This window comes from Cucumis sativus, chromosome 7, assembly GCF_000004075.3.
Source record: "Cucumis sativus cultivar 9930 chromosome 7, Cucumber_9930_V3, whole genome shotgun sequence".
In the NCBI taxonomy this organism is placed as follows: Eukaryota; Viridiplantae; Streptophyta; class Magnoliopsida; order Cucurbitales; family Cucurbitaceae; genus Cucumis; species Cucumis sativus.
Window position 1 is genome coordinate 16,800,371 of NC_026661.2, and position 17,022 is coordinate 16,817,392.

The window sequence follows — 17,022 nt, forward strand, 5'->3', positions numbered from 1 at the left end:
ATTTGCTCAAAATATAACCATAAGTATTTAGTTAAATAATATATTTCTTTTCAAATAGAAAATTTATTTGAAGTAATTGGGTAGCACTAAATTGACGGCGATTTTAAATCAATTTTAAATATATGAAAATCTACCAAATATAAATTTGTTTATTTAAAAATTAATTTTATAAACTCAATTGTCCCTAAGTTTCTTATTCTTAAATTACTACTCCAGCCTAAATTCAGTTAATAACAAATAAACCTAATAAATAAAAACTTTGTATCTTTTTTTTAAAAAAAGAAAAAGATTGATATCTTATTATTATTAAAGCCATTCTTTACACATTGATTTTGGATCTCCAAAAAAATGTGAATAAAATTTTTTTGGCCATCCAAAAAAGTAGTCTATTGATTACGAAGCCTTGAAAGTCATTTGAAGGTTTCATATTTAATAATATATTCCAAAAACATATTTATTTAGCCTTGCACCTAACAACACTATTTTAATCACTAACGATATTATTTTCCACATTACACGGTTTGATTAATAAGTGTCTTGGACCAACTTATGCAAACTTCATATTAATGATTGCTTTAAATTTTCATATTAATGAATGTTTTAGATAAATGTATGTGTCTCAACTTGTTTTATGAAATAACACATATGACTCTATAATTTTTTATTAGAGCTTTTAAGTCTATCGGTTACTTGAGACCCCTAGATAGAATTGATCCGAAGTCCAATGGTCTCTTTTTTTTTCCCATAATTTCTGATTTGTCAAGCTGTTTTCTTTGGATTTATCCCTTTCGGTTCAAACTTTTTTTCTTTCTTTTTTGAAAAAAAAAATCTTATTAAGAACATACAAATGTTAGTTGGGTTCAAACTTACCGCAATAATTATACGATTTGTTGAAATAATTTTTATTTCATAACTTATTAGATAAAGACTCTAAATTTCAACTCAACTCTAATTATTTAAATTTAATTGTTAAATTTGCAACTATTTCATAGCCGTTGCTTTTTGAGTGAGTTCTTATGATTCGATTAAATTATTAACATGCCCTTAAACTTCGAATATATTTAATTACGTCCCTAATCTAAACAAAGTTATACTTTCACTTTCTCCACTACACATGTTTTGTTTATTTCAATTCATATTTATTATAATCATTTTTTGCCCAGGAAACTACTACATTAATTTATACACATTAAAAATATAGTTCATAGTTAAAAATAAAATTTACAACATAAACACAACTCAACTTTTAACTCCAATTCACATATTAATCAATATAAAATAAAAAAGATAATAAATTCAATTCAAAATGGTCGATCACCTTTAAAAATATTTTATAGAGTCAGATATATCAAATTTTCTCGTAAAATTTTTTATGGAGTCAAATAGATCAATTTTTATTTTATAAGGCAGGTAGATCAATTTTTCACGTAAAACTAGTTGAGGGGTTGTAAGTTGTTTAAAAAACTAGCAAGTAAATAAATAATAAATTAAAAGAAAGAAGAAAATTTAGGGGCATAATTCAAACATCCCTAAACATTGAGGGGCTATTTGCTATTTAGTATAATTGAACCATATATTTGAAGTCTTCTTTCATGTCCGCGTTGAACAAAAACTCCAATTTCTCCTCTTTCTTTTTTCGCCGTCGTCTTCTCTTCTTCTCCCGCTCTTTTTCTCTTCTGCATTTACCCATCTTATGATCAAGCTTTAAGGGTTTAAGGGTTTCCATCTTCTTCAGTTCTCTCGGTGAGATTTCCTCTGATTTTCCCTGAAAATCCCAGATTCTTTTTGTTTTTCTCCATTTCTTAATGTTTGAATTTGCATATGCTTTCTCTTTCTTCCTCAAACTTGTTACTCTTTCTCACTGTTGTAGCCTCTGTTTGAAGTTTCAATTGGAAGGGTTTTCGGCTTCTTCGTACCATTTTGTGTAGTGGGAATAAACCCAGTTTATTTTGTGGCTAAACTGGGCTTTTTTTGGGTGTAATTTTTATTAACTCCTTTTCGTTTAAGAACAAATTTTCTTTCTGGCGGTTTGAAATGAATTCTTGTTAATTCATCTTTCTGGGGAATACTGGTTTCTATTGAGAGATTGTCTGCACGAATCAGTGAAGGATTTTGCATTTGAAGATGCATTTTCAGGAACTTTTTTTAATTAGAGAGAAACTAATTAGAAGAACAGTTATTTTCGGGGAAATTTGGGTGTGGTATATTTTTCTTTGGGGCAGTGTTTCTTTTTGTTGATTTCGTTTAGGGGCTGCCTCTGTTCTTGTGTCTTCGTGTGTGTGAAATCTCATTTGTTATCCTTGCTGGTTTTTTAATTGTTGGTTTCTTTTGGCATATGTATCTTGTTTCTCATTGATTTGAGGGATATCATTTAGCTGAATGATTCAGTTTCAAACGTCTTTTCCATTGAACTTTTTGGCAATTGAGCTGCTACCAGTTTTTGAACATTTGGTTAGCTTTGCCGGCATGCTCCGTTTATGATAAGTCTCTCGTTTTATTTATTTTTTTCTTCATGAATTGAAATGGAGGTTTTTCCCGCTCCTATAATGATGTATGTAATCGCTTGTTTGTTTGTTTTTTTATTTTACCAATCTTGCTTCTGTCTTTACAGTGTTTATGGCCCACTCTGACTTACTGAATTTGCTATTCGCGGTGGGTGTTTGGTGTTCTGCATATATTGTTGTTGCAGTTATTGCATCATTGCGGATCATCTCCTGTCTTTGTCTGGTTTAAACTTGTGAGACAACTTGAAAGCTGCCATGGGATATGCACAGCTAGTTATTGGTCCTGCCGGAAGTGGAAAGGTGAAAGATTAAGTTCTTTGTTCAACTGTTCATATCTTTTTACTGTATTCCGCTGTATGATAATATAGCAAATCTGTCTCCTTTTCATGTTTGACCCTAGAATTTAGTATATAACGTTTTCATGGATATCTTGTTACATTTTTTTATCTATTTGACGTGTCATGTATAGCAATCAAACTACTAAGGTCTGCTGTATCCTTTCATTTGGAGTATTATCTGTTTACATGCTACTAAATGAATTCAGAAACATAGAACTTCATTATTGTATGTTTAATCAGTAGTTGTTTCTTAATGAAAATGTGGCTGTCTTTCCCAGAAAATAATGTCTTTTTCCATATTCATTAATTGATTTTGACTGCAAACCATGTTTGAGAGTACAGAAGTTGATTCTAGTCTTAATTGGAAATCTAAAATTTTAATCGATTTTAATTAACTTCAGTGACTTTTTTACCTGAATCAGTCAACTTACTGCTCTAGCTTGTACCAACACTGTGAGACAGTTGGCCGAACCATGCATGTTGTGAATCTTGATCCTGCTGCTGAAAATTTTGACTATCCTGTAGCCATGGGTAGGTGCACATTATGTTTGATGATCTTGTGTATTCAATTGATCAATTCATCCGACGTAAGTGATTTATATTTCATGCTTACAGATATTAGGGAGCTTATTTCGTTGGAGGATGTCATGGAGGAGCTTGGGCTTGGCCCTAATGGTGGCCTTTTATACTGCATGGAGTATCCTTGAGTGATTATGCTATTCCCTGAAGTTGAGGATTCAGTCATTATAAATTATAAGAACGTTTCTTTTTATTTCTGAAGTTGTGGATGAAGGTTTAAAGAGTGTGTGTTTTTTCAAAACTTGGAATGTCCTTAATTTTATAATCAGACATCTTGAAGAAAATCTAGATGATTGGTTGACAGAAGAATTGAACAATTACATGGACGATGATTATTTAGTTTTTGACTGCCCAGGTTTGCGACACTCTCTAGTCTGTGCACTTGCATGTATTGTTTAAGAAGACAGATGGCTACAATTTGCAGGATGATAAAAGATCTCTTCAAAACCTATGCCAATAAAATACCCTTGCTGCTTTAAATTTCGACTTTTAGATTCCACTCTCGTCCTAGCTAGTTTCTGTTGACTTTCCTCTTGGAGTTTTGCTTGTTTTTAAGTCCCCGTCTGTCAGGTATTCTCTTGCTCAGTAGGTTATTTTGGGTTGCACACCTTTGCTTCCTTGTTTGGCGTTCAATGTCATTGTAGGGTAACGAGACTGACATCCCAGGTTCTTTAAAAAACAACTGAAAAAACATTCCCTTGATAAGTACTAAAGAGGTTAAAGGTAAGCTAAACTTTCACATTTATTCTTTCAAGAGAGCATAATTTTTGCAACAGATTGGCACCCCAACTCTCTGTTAACTTTTGGTTCAATTTTTTTTAACAAGAAACTAAAACTTTAAATTAGGATTTTACCCGTAAAAATCTCACTTCTTACAAGCCTATGTATCTTAACAATCTCCGACATTCCTGATTCTTCCTGTAGGTGACTAACACTGTTTTCTCTCAGTTCTTCTTCCAGCCGTTCTGACACTTTTGGACAACCCCAGAATGAAATCTTTCAGTTCTCTGATGTCCTTCTCATTCATTTCTAACCTCTCCTCCGTTTATTTCTGTGCCGTAGACCGGGTCACCCCAGGATGTTATGGCTATGATACCCAATTTGTTAAGATACCTTGTCCTGAAACTCAGAAAAACTCCCACACAACAATAACAAGAAAATAAAACAGAGAAAATACTCTGTTTGATATATTGACAGGGCAATATTATCCGGTCCACAACATAACATGAGAAATCCAGCAAGGAAGAGTTTAAAGGAAAATAAGGAAAACAAACAAACAGTGCCCAGCTCCAGAAGGCTGGAATCCTCTCCCTAAAAGCCTTTAGCAGCTTTTACCTAAAAAGAGACCTAGGGTAACAATCCCAGAACATTCCTTATTTATACTAACAGTCAAGTGGGACCTGCCTTTTCTCCTCTCTCAATTTGTCTCTTCTGGAACAGTCACGAGTATATTTTCTCTCTTGCCCCTTCTTTTATAAGTATGCAAAATTGGGGGTTTAACAGAGATCAAGCTTCTTTTAGAGTAATATTCCACGAAGAAGCTAACCATGATAAACTGCTTGAATCTACATGTAAAAGCTTTCTTTGTGAGAAATGCTTTGTCACTGAAGTAGAAGTGCTTACTGCTTCACATATAAATACTCAATGTATATGCAAAATAATTGGCTACAATAAAATTTGGAATAGAAAATACAAAATTGTAAGTCTAAGAATCAGTACATTTTACATGTAAATCAGTTTTGCCTTGTAGGACAATGTTCCGTATGATTTGTATTGTTATTATTCTTGGACAGATCTTAGTTCTTACCTACTGAAGGTACTATTTGAAGAGAAACATAACTTTTTTGTTTTTGAGTTGAAATTGCATATTGAATATTTTTCTTTTCGATCATAATGTAGGTCAGATAGAGCTCTTTTCTCATGTTCCGGTTCTTAAAAACTTTGTGGAGCATTTAAAGAGAAAGAATTTCAATGTCTGTGCTGTGTATCTGCTGGATTCTCAGGTTTGTAATTTCAAGGTCTTTCTTTCTTATCACCCCCAAAAATGTTGTGGTCTATTCTTTACACGTATAGTTACAGATTGCGCTATTTATCAGTTCATGACAGACATCACAAAGTTTATTAGTGGTTGTATGGCATCTCTCTCAGCAATGGTTCAACTTGAATTACCGCATATTAACATCCTCTCCAAAATGGATCTTGTTACCAAGAAAAGGGATATTGAAGAGTATGTATCGCCATCAATATCTGCAGTGATTTTTCCATTCAGCTTTATCTTCATTGTTTATAACTCTAATGCTTTAGACGTTCTTTTTGAAAACTCTAGCTTCTTAAATCCGGAGCCTCAAGTTTTGTTGTCAGAGTTGAATCAACGTATGGCTCCACAATTTTCAAAGCTAAATAAAGCTCTAATTGAACTGGTGAGTTGCTTACACTTTTTTTTTAAATACATTACTAAAGTTTCTGGTGCATGGTTGAGAAGTTTTGCTTGCTGGCTACAACATAACATTATTGAAGGTTTATGAATAGAATCTTAATGAAGTTTATTGTTACTTTTTTCATTCTCTCTCTCTGTTCTTCTTTCTTTCATTATTGTATTTTATTTTATTTTTTCTTGTACCATGATTTCCTACAGAAGTATGGATTAAACTATCTATGGTTACACCAATTTTAATTTTTTGTCATGCAAACGTTTTTGAGTACTTGTATGATCTCTAACTCATTTTTTAGATTTGTCATGATGTGACTATACTATGGGTCTGTATCAAGTGAGATATTTCCATGAATAAACATGTTTGGTAGATACAATCTTGCAATGTTATTTTTCAGAAATCCTTAACGAAGCCATAAATCTCATGATTGTCCAACTGCCTGATCCCCTGTGCTCTGAGTTTTTGTTATTATCTGTTTCGTCAAACTGCAAGTAAAAAGGATTTTGCTGAGTCTTGCGTTGAACTACTTGAGTTTTAGTGATAAATAAAATAATTATAGAAGATGTTATTCTAAATCATAGTATTTGCAAAGATTCTAAAAAATACACTCGTTTATTTAACATCTTCAATTACGTTCTTTTGCAATAACCTTGAATGAGAAAGTTGGTTATGTGTTTATTTACATATATTGTTTTTTATTTTAGGTGGACGAATATAACATGGTGAGTTTTGTGCCACTTGACTTGAGGAAAGAAAGCAGGTACTCTTCTTTAGCGTGCACTCAGTTCTCCTGCTCATTAAGTTTGACGTTTAAGTGGTATATCTTTTCCACATATGAGTGGATTATCATAACGAAACAAGTAATGCCTGATACAAAGAGTTTTCTGATATTTGAACTGTAGATTCATGAGAAACAACAATATCTAATAGTTTCTTAGTTTAATTTTATAAGTATTTCTTGTCGTAACTAAAAAGTTTGTTTTCTTTACATGGGTAAGTGAGTCGCTTTTAAACAGTTTTAGCAAACCAAATTGAACATGGTGAAACTAATAATCTTGATTAGTCAAGTTTCCATTTTATGGCCGCTTTGTGGCTAGTTAGAAGAATTATAGTTTCAGTTCAACGAAACTATTATTGTGAATATTTGTTCTTAAAATCACATTAGATAATCATTTTAGTTGGATTTGAGCATTTAATTTTTGCACTTTGTCTTCTATTTGCTTGTTCGTACGTATAGCTCAGTTCGTGTATTTTCATAGTTGAGTTTGTGCATTTCTGACTTATTGCGGGTGATTTAATGGTTGAAGTTTGTGGAATATTTTGGTAATTTCTCAAACATATTTTGTTCTAATCACTAAGCTCACTTTGGCTAGATGAATTGGATTTCGTGTCAGATTGTTTAAGAAGGAAAATGCTGATTGATATTTTGCTTATTTGAACAGTATAAGGTACGTGCTGGCTCAAATTGATAACTGCATTCAGTACGGTGAAGATGCAGATGTGAAGATTAAGGATTTTGATCCAGACGAAGACGATGACTAAATTCCATTTCCTTCTCAATTCAACTCTTTTTGTTTTTTATGCTTATATGTGCACAAAAAGATCCAAATGTGTTTGAACCTTTTGAGTTTCAACTAAATATATACAAATGTCAATAAACTTTTGGTACATATCTCTTTCTCTCTTTTTATTTCTAGTGTTTTCTTAAAATAATTATAGATGTATCAGGGATCAAACTTTCAACTTAAAACTTAAAGACATCTCAATTATTTTAAGCTAAATTTACTTTGAGATTTGTCGAAACTTGATAATATAAAAGCTAAAATTAGACAATAATATAACAAAACTTCTTAAGATCTAAAGATGTGATGGTTAATTGAATTAAGCTTACAATTGGTTTTTTCTTTTTTTTTTTTATACAAAGGAAACTACTGTTGAAGATAACAAAAATGTCCAATAGCTTAAAGGTTACTATTTTTTTAAAAAAATCTTATTAAGTACAACTTGATTTTAATTTTTTTAAAAGGTCTTATTAAATTTTTTTTAAAAGACCTTATTAAGTTGTACTTGATCTTATTTGAGGTGATTTAAATCCGAAATCTTTTGTTCTCAGAAACATAAAAGTGTCAGTTGGACGAATTTGAATTAAGACTATTAACTAGTACACCAAGAAAAGAAAGAAACTAGTGATACATTTTTGGTGAAGTTGTTGAAGGCAAGACTTTCGGTGAACATGAGGGTTCATATAAATAAATAATGCTACTGCAAATTGAAGTGGGAGTCCACAATATATCTACATTATATGTACAACCAACGCTCACAACAGAACCAGTAACATACAGCCTAAATCCACAATGGAAAACTGTCCATGCTATGTTCTGGCCAAGCTCAAACCAAAACAGAATCCAGAACCTACAACTCTAGATTCCAGCAAAAAAGACAAAAAGAAAAAGATATGAAGAAGTAGAAATCCTACATTTACAATCCATTCCTCACTTTGAATGTTAGGGAGGAAAAAATAAAGAACCTGATGCACATAAACATCAAAGATATAATTCATAACTAAAGAATTTAAGCCTCTTGTACACAATTATTTGAGAAGAAACTGATGCAGATTATACCCTTCAATATTGATTATGACTTCAGAAAGTTCTCTTCCTACTATTTTCCTTTCCCTGTGGTTCCATCTCTTTGATTCCGAAAATGACTCAGCAACTGTTGCGCCTGCAATATACAAGAAATGTTAACTCTTCTCTCTCAACACTTTCTTTGTGACGTTTTCGGGTACTGACATAATATAATTGGTCAAGTTTCTTACTAAGTAATAGATCAATCAAGAATCTCAATATATTTCATCACTGTTGAGTTCGATAAGAGACAAAAATCTGCATTTACCCTCTTAAATAATGCAGTCTACCTTTTGATGGAGAGATTTAATGTCGGTACCTTTTGGGGTATCCCATTGTTGGTAGAAATTGTCAAAATCAACATAGTAATAAATCAATTTCAATCAACATAGTAATAAATCAATTTCAATCAACATAGTAATAAATCAATTTCGGACCTAAAGTTTAGATGTTCAAATCTCCGTTCGTAATTGGACTAAAAAATTCTTTCAAACTTCATACATTTGAAAAAAAGGCTTTGACCTACTCACTGAGCGAAGATGCATGCTTCATACAGGTAGTGAGGCCATGCATACTCATGGGATGATCTTTTTCCCTTTTTGAAGTAATGATCATTGAATAGGACCCCTCAATTTGAAATGAGATATTTTAAGAACAGAGTAGGGAAAGGGGATTTCAAAAAATGAAGTAAACAAATATCATAGGTTAGCTTTAATCTTGATATGTTTCATGGTACTAAAAGCAAAGGGCTGCGAAAACAGCTTCCTGAAATCAAAGAATTGATAAATGCTACCTTCTCTTTTGCTCTAGGTGTGCCAGACTGAGATAAGGCGACAAGGGGTGGGACGGCTCCTTCTTGGAGAACCAATATGCAAAACTTGTTACTATGAAGGCATAGTTGCAACAGAATAGATGCAGCATTTTCCTTTCCTCTCATAGTTCCAGTTTCAACAATTTCTACCAACAAGGGGATACCACCTTCCCGTGCAATTGCCAATCGTCCCTCTGAAATTGTTGATAAGTTAGCAAGAAGAGCAGCAGCCTTGTCAACCATGCCTGTGGCAGTGTCTAGAAGCTCAACAAGGTACTTAACAGCACCCGCTTGAACTATACGAGCCTTATTTTCATGAAAAATAGATAAGTTGAACAAAGCAGTAGCCGCATCTTTCTTTCCCCTCAGAGTACCCACACCTAAGAGTTCCACCAAGGCTCTAATTGCCCCAGACCGACCGATTTTAGCCTTGTATTCTTCTAATACAGAGAGACTGAATAAAGAAGCTGCGGAATTTTCTTTAGCAGCAGAGCTTCCAGTTTTCAAAACATGAATAAGTGGTTCGATAGCTCCTGCTTCTGCAATCATAGCTTTATTATTCTCGTCAATTGACAGGTTTAACAGAGCTGTCACAGCATGCTCTTGTATCAGCTTTCCTTCTGAATATAAAAGCGAAAGTAAGGGGCCTATTGCCCCACATTGACCTATTATAACACGATTCTCTACATTGTCCTTGGCGAGAAGTCTCAATTCTTCTGCAGCCTTCATTTGAACTTCATCTCTTTGGCTCTTAAGGTCTGCAATTAATTTCTTGATGTGCAAATCTCCGGATAAGTTATCAGATTCGGATTCAACTGGAATTAAACTATCCATTCTACCATTACTGTTTCCATTCTCCACCATGTTTGTTTCTGTTTTGCAAGCCTGTAGTTGTCCATCTCCTAATGATGAAGTAAACCCTGATGGTTCACTATGAGATTTAGCAGGATGCTCTGATGTGATTTCTCCAGATAATTCCTTTATATATTCATGTTTATTAGATACCTTCAACAATTCATTAAATGCTGATGGAATGTAATCAATGCTAGAGAAGGCACTGGAGGCTGATACACTCCTGCTGTAGATATAAGATTGCTGAGGGGAGGGCTGATCGAACTTTTCTGTTCCGTTCCTCCGACCTTCATTGGAATTTTCCCCAACTAAACAGGTAAAAACATCCCCATTTTGCTTGTCAGAACCCTTTTCAACTTCAGGGGATGAGCCTGCAGTTGAATTACTACCATGTACAGAATAATGAAAGCTATCACTTCGATTCAGATTCTGCTGAGACAACTGAACCAATGACGATAAACTGGAAAAGTTCAATTTGTTTTCATCGCACCAACTCAATATCATGGCTTTAACAGTATGGTTGGAAATGAGATTTGTATGTGTGAGCATCTGATGAGTGTTGGGGCAAATGTTCAATCCGCTATCGATCCACTTTTGAATGGAGGACCTGTCATAAGTTTGGCCAGATGCCACAATTACTGGGTCAAGCATCAGCTCCAATGACAATGGGCAACGAAAATAAGAAGGAACCGATACTCCATTTATCCCATGGAAGTAGTCCTTTCTAACCATCCAATCTCGTATACGGATAATTAGATCCATAATCTGGTTGATGTGATGTAGTTCCTCCTTCGCATTGTTGCGTGCAGCATTGATTCTCTCCTTTTCAACAGCTATAGTCTCTTTCAGAAGTTCTTGATTTGACGTCAAATGAAGTGCTTCGATCAGTTTTAGAAGATGTTCGGAGTTTGGGCCAATGCCACTTCGTTGACTAATCAGAGCCTCTTCTATAGAGTCAGATATTCTTTCTTGCTTCAATGATTGCAGGCCTTCAAGACATTTCTGGACAGTTCATTAGATGCCATTATCATTCTTGTCAAATAAGCAGAAAACTACAATAAAAGATGCATAAAAAACAAGAGAACTCCTTACGTTTCAAAATAAGAGAAAAATAGGTTTGAGTTAAGCGTTTTATACTCCAAACAGCGTAGTTATTTAGAAAAAAAAAACAAAAGAAAAATAACATAAAATGTGGCATAAAAGTTTCCAAATTTATACATACCTGAACAGCACTTAGACTTGAGCTGCATGATACTGATTCCGACAACTTCCAAATGATCTCACAGATCACTTGTGAAGAGCTTTGAATTTTTATAAGTAGTGGATCACATTTCAAAGCCTAAGATCCGTACAAAACAAAGCAAAAATTATTAACTCCAGAAGTAAAAGGCTCTACCCCTGCCAGAAAAGGACAATTATAATACCAAACTCAAACTACCATATATTTTACTTCCTACTTAATTTTCTATAAAAATGACATATTATTAGAAAAAACAATTGAAAAATGGGCTGGAGAATGTGGGTTAAAATACCACTTTAGTCCCTACACTTAAGAGTTTGTCCAATTTTAATTCCTTTACTTTTAATAAATCATAAATTAAACCATTCAAAGTTAATTTTTACCAAAATCGAATAAATAATAATTAGCATCATATAAGAAAATACAATATACGAAAATGTTTCCAAATTTTATAGTGAAAATGCAGCTAATATAAAGTTTTTGAAAAAAATCAATAACAAACTAGGAGTAGGGACTAAATTTAAGATTAATGGAAAGTACCAAAACTAAAATTGAACATTTGAGAGTGCGTGGACAAAAACTAAACAAGTTCAAAAGTATAGGAACCAGAATGGTATTTTAACCGAAAATGTCAATAACTCTTGAAAATTAGAGGTGATCATTGGTCGGTCGGAGTTGGTTTTTTTAACAAACTGCGACTGACCGATTATGGTCGGTTTGGTAAATGTTCAGACCAACATCGACCATCAATGAGTAAATGTTGGTCAGTTGGTTTAACACTAAGCAATAACTTTTGAAATTTCTCGATTTGGAACTTTTCCAAATTGACACCGACCAAATTGGTCGGTTGACTCAGTTTTTCGGTCTATCATGTTTATCCCTACTTGAAATTATCACAATTTTTCAGCTCTTGAAATCTAACAGCTCTGACAAAGAATGCAGTGGATGATGAAAAAAGAACTGGAATATAAGAAGGCTGGTTCTCAAGGAACTCACGCTGCAAATTTTGCTCGTCTTGGGACACCAGTTTTCGACGAATTCTCGAGCCTCATTTACAGCTGCATCCAGTGACTCACATTCACTGTAAAGTAACTCATCTGAAGAGAGTTTGAGGCTAATGACATCATCAAGGACGACTTTCAGGAGTTTTAAGACAACAACGAGATTTTTGCATTTCTTGGGAAGAGGCAAAGGCTTTGTAGTGTGGCATGAAACTAGATGAATGAATCTGGAAATACTGTTAGTCAGACATTGTACAGAGGCTGTTCCCATCTGTCCTGATTTCAGAGAAAACATGACAAAATTAGCAATAGATAAACACAATATCTTGGTTTAAAAAAACATGAACACCAGCTTCTCACAGAAACAAGATTTTGATCAATACCAAAATTAAAGAAGATAGTGAATTTTCATGATTTCATCTTCCATTCAAACCGAGATCTCAATGCCCAAGTCCACCCATGAGGTAAGTACTACGGGTTGCAAAATAGTGAGTGTGAACCACAAATATGTTTAAAAAAAGTAAAAAGAAGGAGATAACAACATGAACACATTTTTTTAGTACAACCAACTAGAACCATCCAGCAAACAGCAATCCAATCCACTTCTTAGAAACATAACACATATTCGTAAAAATAGAACAATTTAGAGATGGACATAGAACCTAATTGCTTTATAGTTTATCATAGGAAACATTTTAGCTTCAACTTATATTAAATGTTGGATTCCTTCAACTACTGATGGTAGGGCAAGGAGATTTGTGCAACCAGCAATGAGTAGTTGAAAGATGCCCAATGGAGAGAGTGTGAACCACAAAATTTTCTTCTTTTTTATTAGAAACAAAATTGTCCACAGAAAGAAAATACAACGTAAACTTATCCAAATAGAATGTAAACTTATCCATCAAAGAAAAACTATCCAGATAATTTCTATTTAAAAGATGTTATACTACGAAAAAGGAAAGCACAGTATCAAGAATTTCCTCTTCACTCTTGTGCTTACCGTCAGAATGCAAACTATTGTTGTCCCACCAAGGCTCCTGACAACCAGGAAAAAACAGAACTCGTCCAAAGAATCCTAGGTTTCTTCTTGAATCCCCAACCCAAAATACTGAACAAAAGTTTCTGAATATTGTTAGGAAGACAAGAGACTACTGGAAAATTATAACACTTGAAGATCAAGACCTAAAGGCTAAATCTGTGTGGGAAGACTGCATATGAAGAATAAATGTCTATGATCTTACAAATCCATTTTAAGTTTTTACCAAGAGAACTATCATCAGGGACGGTTTTTCTGATTTTTTTCCAGTGGTGCTAATTCATTGGAGTTAGATTGTCCCTATGGGAAATAAGTTGATTTCCAAACTCAATGGGCAAGACCATAAGGTGCAAGAGTTCAATTTGAAGACAGAAATTCCATCTAAGAAAACCTCCAATTTTGTCTACCATCTCCCAAAAGCAAATATCATACTTTCATAGGATCGCTCCAAAATAAAATCCAGCTACCATCCCCCAACTTTCGAACAGACATTGCAAAAGAAGTTCTTTAGCAATGGGACCAAGGACTTCTAGAACAAGTAAAATTTATTTACTAATAGAACAAAGCCCTTCAGCTAATAGATTACCACGAAATGGGTTTCTTTCACAGCAGAACCAAATAATTCAACTATAATTTAAGGTTAAACGGGCCAGTCTTATTTTCCATAATGTTGCCTGTTATAATGTAAAAAAACCATCACTTTTCAATAATCAATTGTGATTGGGAGATTGATGCTCACTGCCCTCAGATTAAAGATATGATTTCTCGCATATTTTCCTACGAAGTAGCAAAACTGGAATATAACGAGGACAATCTTTTCACTATCAGAGAACAGTTAGCTCAAAAAACTCCACTCACCAGATACCCAACTCCAACCATATGCATTGAGTGAAACAGAATTTCATTGTAACAAAATTGTATATTCATCCACTTGATAAACAGAGATTTCCATGTCCACTTAAACAGTCTCCGTAAAAACTAGTCCCAAAGAACAAAGGCATCAATCCAACACTCGTACATAAAATTACGCAATAAGAAACCCCCTTACTCCAAAATCCAAGTAAAACCCAGAAAGCCACACCACAACCATAAAAAGAGCGCAAAAACTCGTATTCCAACTAAAGAAAAACCACATTCCACAACAAATTTATGAAATAAGAAAACCCCATCATTCAAAACCATAACCACATTCATGAAAAGGGATTAACGAATAATTCACCAATCAACCCATCTTACCTCCGACTTCAAAGAGGCGAATCACGGCACAACCGGATCAAAGAGGAAAACCATTTCACAAAAAGCCTCCTCAGAAGCAAAACGAAATGAAATCCCATGCACCCATTTGCTAGAACAGCTCTGAGCGAGCAAACCAAGACGAGAAAGAGAGAGAAAAAGGGGAGAAAATGGAGAATTGATGCAAGTGGGGTACCTGGTTGCAGAGTTTTGGTTGTTTCCAAAAGGTGTAAAAGGGTTAAGGAAGAAAAAGGAATGGAGGCAATCGCAATAGAAGATTGAAAGAAATGGGAAAATGGGATTTTGTTTGAATCAATGATTAACTAATTTTGAGTTCTTTTTAATGGAGGATGATGGAGAAGTAATGGCTTCCATTAGACATGGATTGTCACCTGGCCCTGCACAAACGTGTATTATCTTCTCAAATTACCATTATACCCCCCCTTCTCATCACCTTTTTCTTTAATCGTTTCTTTTTTCTGTCTTTCTATTCTAATATCCATTATATTCCGATACAGTGTTTAGCTCAATTCACACGTTTACATACGTACGATGACGAAGTAATTTCGAGTTCAACCTTCATCTTTGTTTGTACTTTAAAAAAATTATCGACTTGATATTAACATGGATTGTAAATCGATATTTTTATTATATCATAAAAGAATTGTATGAAACATACAAAATAAGCAATAAAATAGTACTAACGCGAATATAGCAAAATGAACTAAAATATTTATAAACATAGCAAAATTTTAGAATTTATCAATCATAACACATTTTTTTTTATCATAAAATTTTACTATATTCCTAAATATCTTTAGCATTTTCTACTAGTAAAATGTTTATTTACTAATTTTAAATTCTTTTTAAAATCTTTGTTTAGAAATATCCATGATATCGACATTTTGTTGATATTTTCCTAAAATTAAGACTTTGATATTTAGACATCAACATTTTAAATTTTGATATTTGGTGGTGCTTATTTTTTAAAAGAAAAAACAAAAATCATTTTATTGTTTTTCATACACTTTAATTAGTTTAAATCTATTCTTTATACTTTTAACAGAGGACTAAATTTTGAGATTTGAAACAAACATGACTCAAACGAATGAAACTCAAACGACAACGACCATTTATAGTTCAACCAACTCAAACACTTTATGTGCTTAAAAATCTATCAACAATCTACCTAGTAAAGGATTAGAGATCTTTTGATTCATGTTGTGTATCAATTAAGTTAGAACATTGTGATTCAAAAACAAATATTTGAATGGAAAAAAGTGAACAAAGTAGTTAGGGTTCTTTTTCCTTTTTATTTATTTGTTGGAAGTATTGGTTAGAAAGCTAACCATTAAGCCATATGATCATAAAGTGTGTGCATTTTTTGTAATTAAAAATATATATACTTAAATGGGGAAATCCAACTTTTTCTTTATGTGCAAACAATATGTGTACTCTCCTTTTTGGTTTCATAGGATTGAAATTGGGCCATATAATTGAAATTTTCTTGCAAAACATACCTCCATTTTTACCACTAAAATGCCATTTACAAGCCAAAGGGTAGGGTGGAAATTAACCACTAGGGAAGTACTAAAAATTTTCAAAATTGTCATTGGTGTTGTTTACATTTGAAAGTTGACATGAAGGAATTGATTAGATTTGGGGCTAATTACAAATAGATATGTGTTTCAAATTAAGATGGTAGATAAAAAATTGACAGAACTCGATGATACCGTGTCTTCATTAGAGCCATTGCAACCCAACTTAGCTAAATTGTGTTGTATGAAGATTTAACTGGTATTTAGGTAAGTTAAAAACAAATAGAATTACATTCAATACCAATAATAAAGTTAGAGTTCTTGAAGATTGAATGCTCCTTAAATTAAGATAACAACTATTTTTTTTTTTAAAGATCAAGAATATTCACAAATTTCAAAATATTAAAGATTCATACAAATTAACAAAGAAATTTAAGTTTAACTCCACAAACTATGTTTGTTTTGTAAAATTTGTAGGACAGTTGTTTGCTTATCTCTATATTCGTTTAACAACACAACACAATTTCATATTTAAGAAACTAGCTAGGACAATATTTGAATTTATTGACACACATATATATATATATGCACTTGATCAAATCTTTAAAAGAGTGATAAATATTACTAATGGTAAACTTATTGAAATATGTCTATGTTCCATCTAAACTAAACTCGTGAATGAGTTGTTTAATTTAAAAGTGGTGACATAACTATTTTAAAATATCATTTTGGTCCTTATACTTTGAACACATACTTTCAAATATTTAATTTTAGTCTATGAACTTTCAATAAATCTTAAATTTAGTTCATACTATTCGTTTGTCGTAGATT

At 33.0% G+C, this 17,022-nt stretch overlaps 2 protein-coding genes across 5 annotated transcripts; one reads left to right on the top strand and one right to left on the bottom strand.

Annotated features, from left to right (window-relative positions):
• Nucleotides 1-1,578: 1,578 nt before the first annotated feature.
• On the top strand, nucleotides 1,579-7,523 carry LOC101219114 (GPN-loop GTPase 3). Of its 2 annotated transcripts, none has more exons than XM_004148901.3 (10): nucleotides 1,579-1,743; nucleotides 2,690-2,804; nucleotides 3,265-3,373; nucleotides 3,458-3,539; nucleotides 3,691-3,776; nucleotides 5,321-5,424; nucleotides 5,518-5,648; nucleotides 5,748-5,841; nucleotides 6,558-6,613; nucleotides 7,296-7,523. In XM_004148901.3, exons 2-10 carry the CDS (start codon nucleotides 2,760-2,762, stop codon nucleotides 7,393-7,395), a joined length of 807 nt encoding a protein of 268 aa, XP_004148949.1. In that variant the 5' UTR covers nucleotides 1,579-1,743; nucleotides 2,690-2,759; the 3' UTR covers nucleotides 7,396-7,523. The 2 variants fall into 2 exon arrangements, with proteins under 2 accessions (XP_004148949.1, XP_011659242.1); XM_011660940.2 differs by having other exon boundaries at nucleotides 1,588-1,743; nucleotides 2,612-2,804.
• Nucleotides 7,524-8,075: 552 nt separating this feature from the next.
• LOC101219353 (U-box domain-containing protein 3) lies at nucleotides 8,076-14,992 on the bottom strand. 3 transcript variants are annotated; one of them, XM_031888437.1, is made up of 6 exons: nucleotides 14,657-14,992; nucleotides 12,768-12,855; nucleotides 12,380-12,660; nucleotides 11,366-11,482; nucleotides 9,274-11,145; nucleotides 8,076-8,577 (listed from the first exon to the last, which is right to left on the bottom strand). In XM_031888437.1, the coding sequence occupies exons 3-6, from the start codon at nucleotides 12,653-12,655 to the stop codon at nucleotides 8,515-8,517; spliced, it is 2,328 nt and encodes a 775-aa protein (XP_031744297.1). In that variant the 5' UTR covers nucleotides 12,656-12,660; nucleotides 12,768-12,855; nucleotides 14,657-14,992; the 3' UTR covers nucleotides 8,076-8,514. The 3 variants fall into 3 exon arrangements, with proteins under 3 accessions (XP_031744297.1, XP_011659245.1, XP_011659243.1); XM_011660943.2 differs by lacking the exon at nucleotides 12,768-12,855 and having other exon boundaries at nucleotides 12,380-12,655; XM_011660941.2 differs by lacking the exon at nucleotides 12,768-12,855.
• Between the last annotated feature and the right edge of the window lie 2,030 nt (nucleotides 14,993-17,022).

Bases quoted from the DNA above. Each gene is read 5' to 3' on its own strand.
- LOC101219114 (XM_004148901.3), top strand. From the start codon at position 2,760: ATGGGATATGCACAGCTAGTTATTGGTCCTGCCGGAAGTGGAAAG. The intron at 2,805-3,264 runs GTGAAAGATTAA...TACCTGAATCAG, and splicing joins GTCCTGCCGGAAGTGGAAAG to TCAACTTACTGCTCTAGCTT. The intron at 3,374-3,457 runs GTAGGTGCACAT...TCATGCTTACAG, and splicing joins TGACTATCCTGTAGCCATGG to ATATTAGGGAGCTTATTTCG.
- LOC101219353 (XM_011660943.2), bottom strand. From the start codon at position 12,655: ATGGGAACAGCCTCTGTACAATGTCTGACTAACAGTATTTCCAGATTC. The intron at 11,483-12,379 runs GTGAGTTCCTTG...TACGGATCTTAG, and splicing joins AGACGAGCAAAATTTGCAGC to GCTTTGAAATGTGATCCACT. The intron at 11,146-11,365 runs GTATGTATAAAT...TGAACTGTCCAG, and splicing joins CAAGTCTAAGTGCTGTTCAG to AAATGTCTTGAAGGCCTGCA.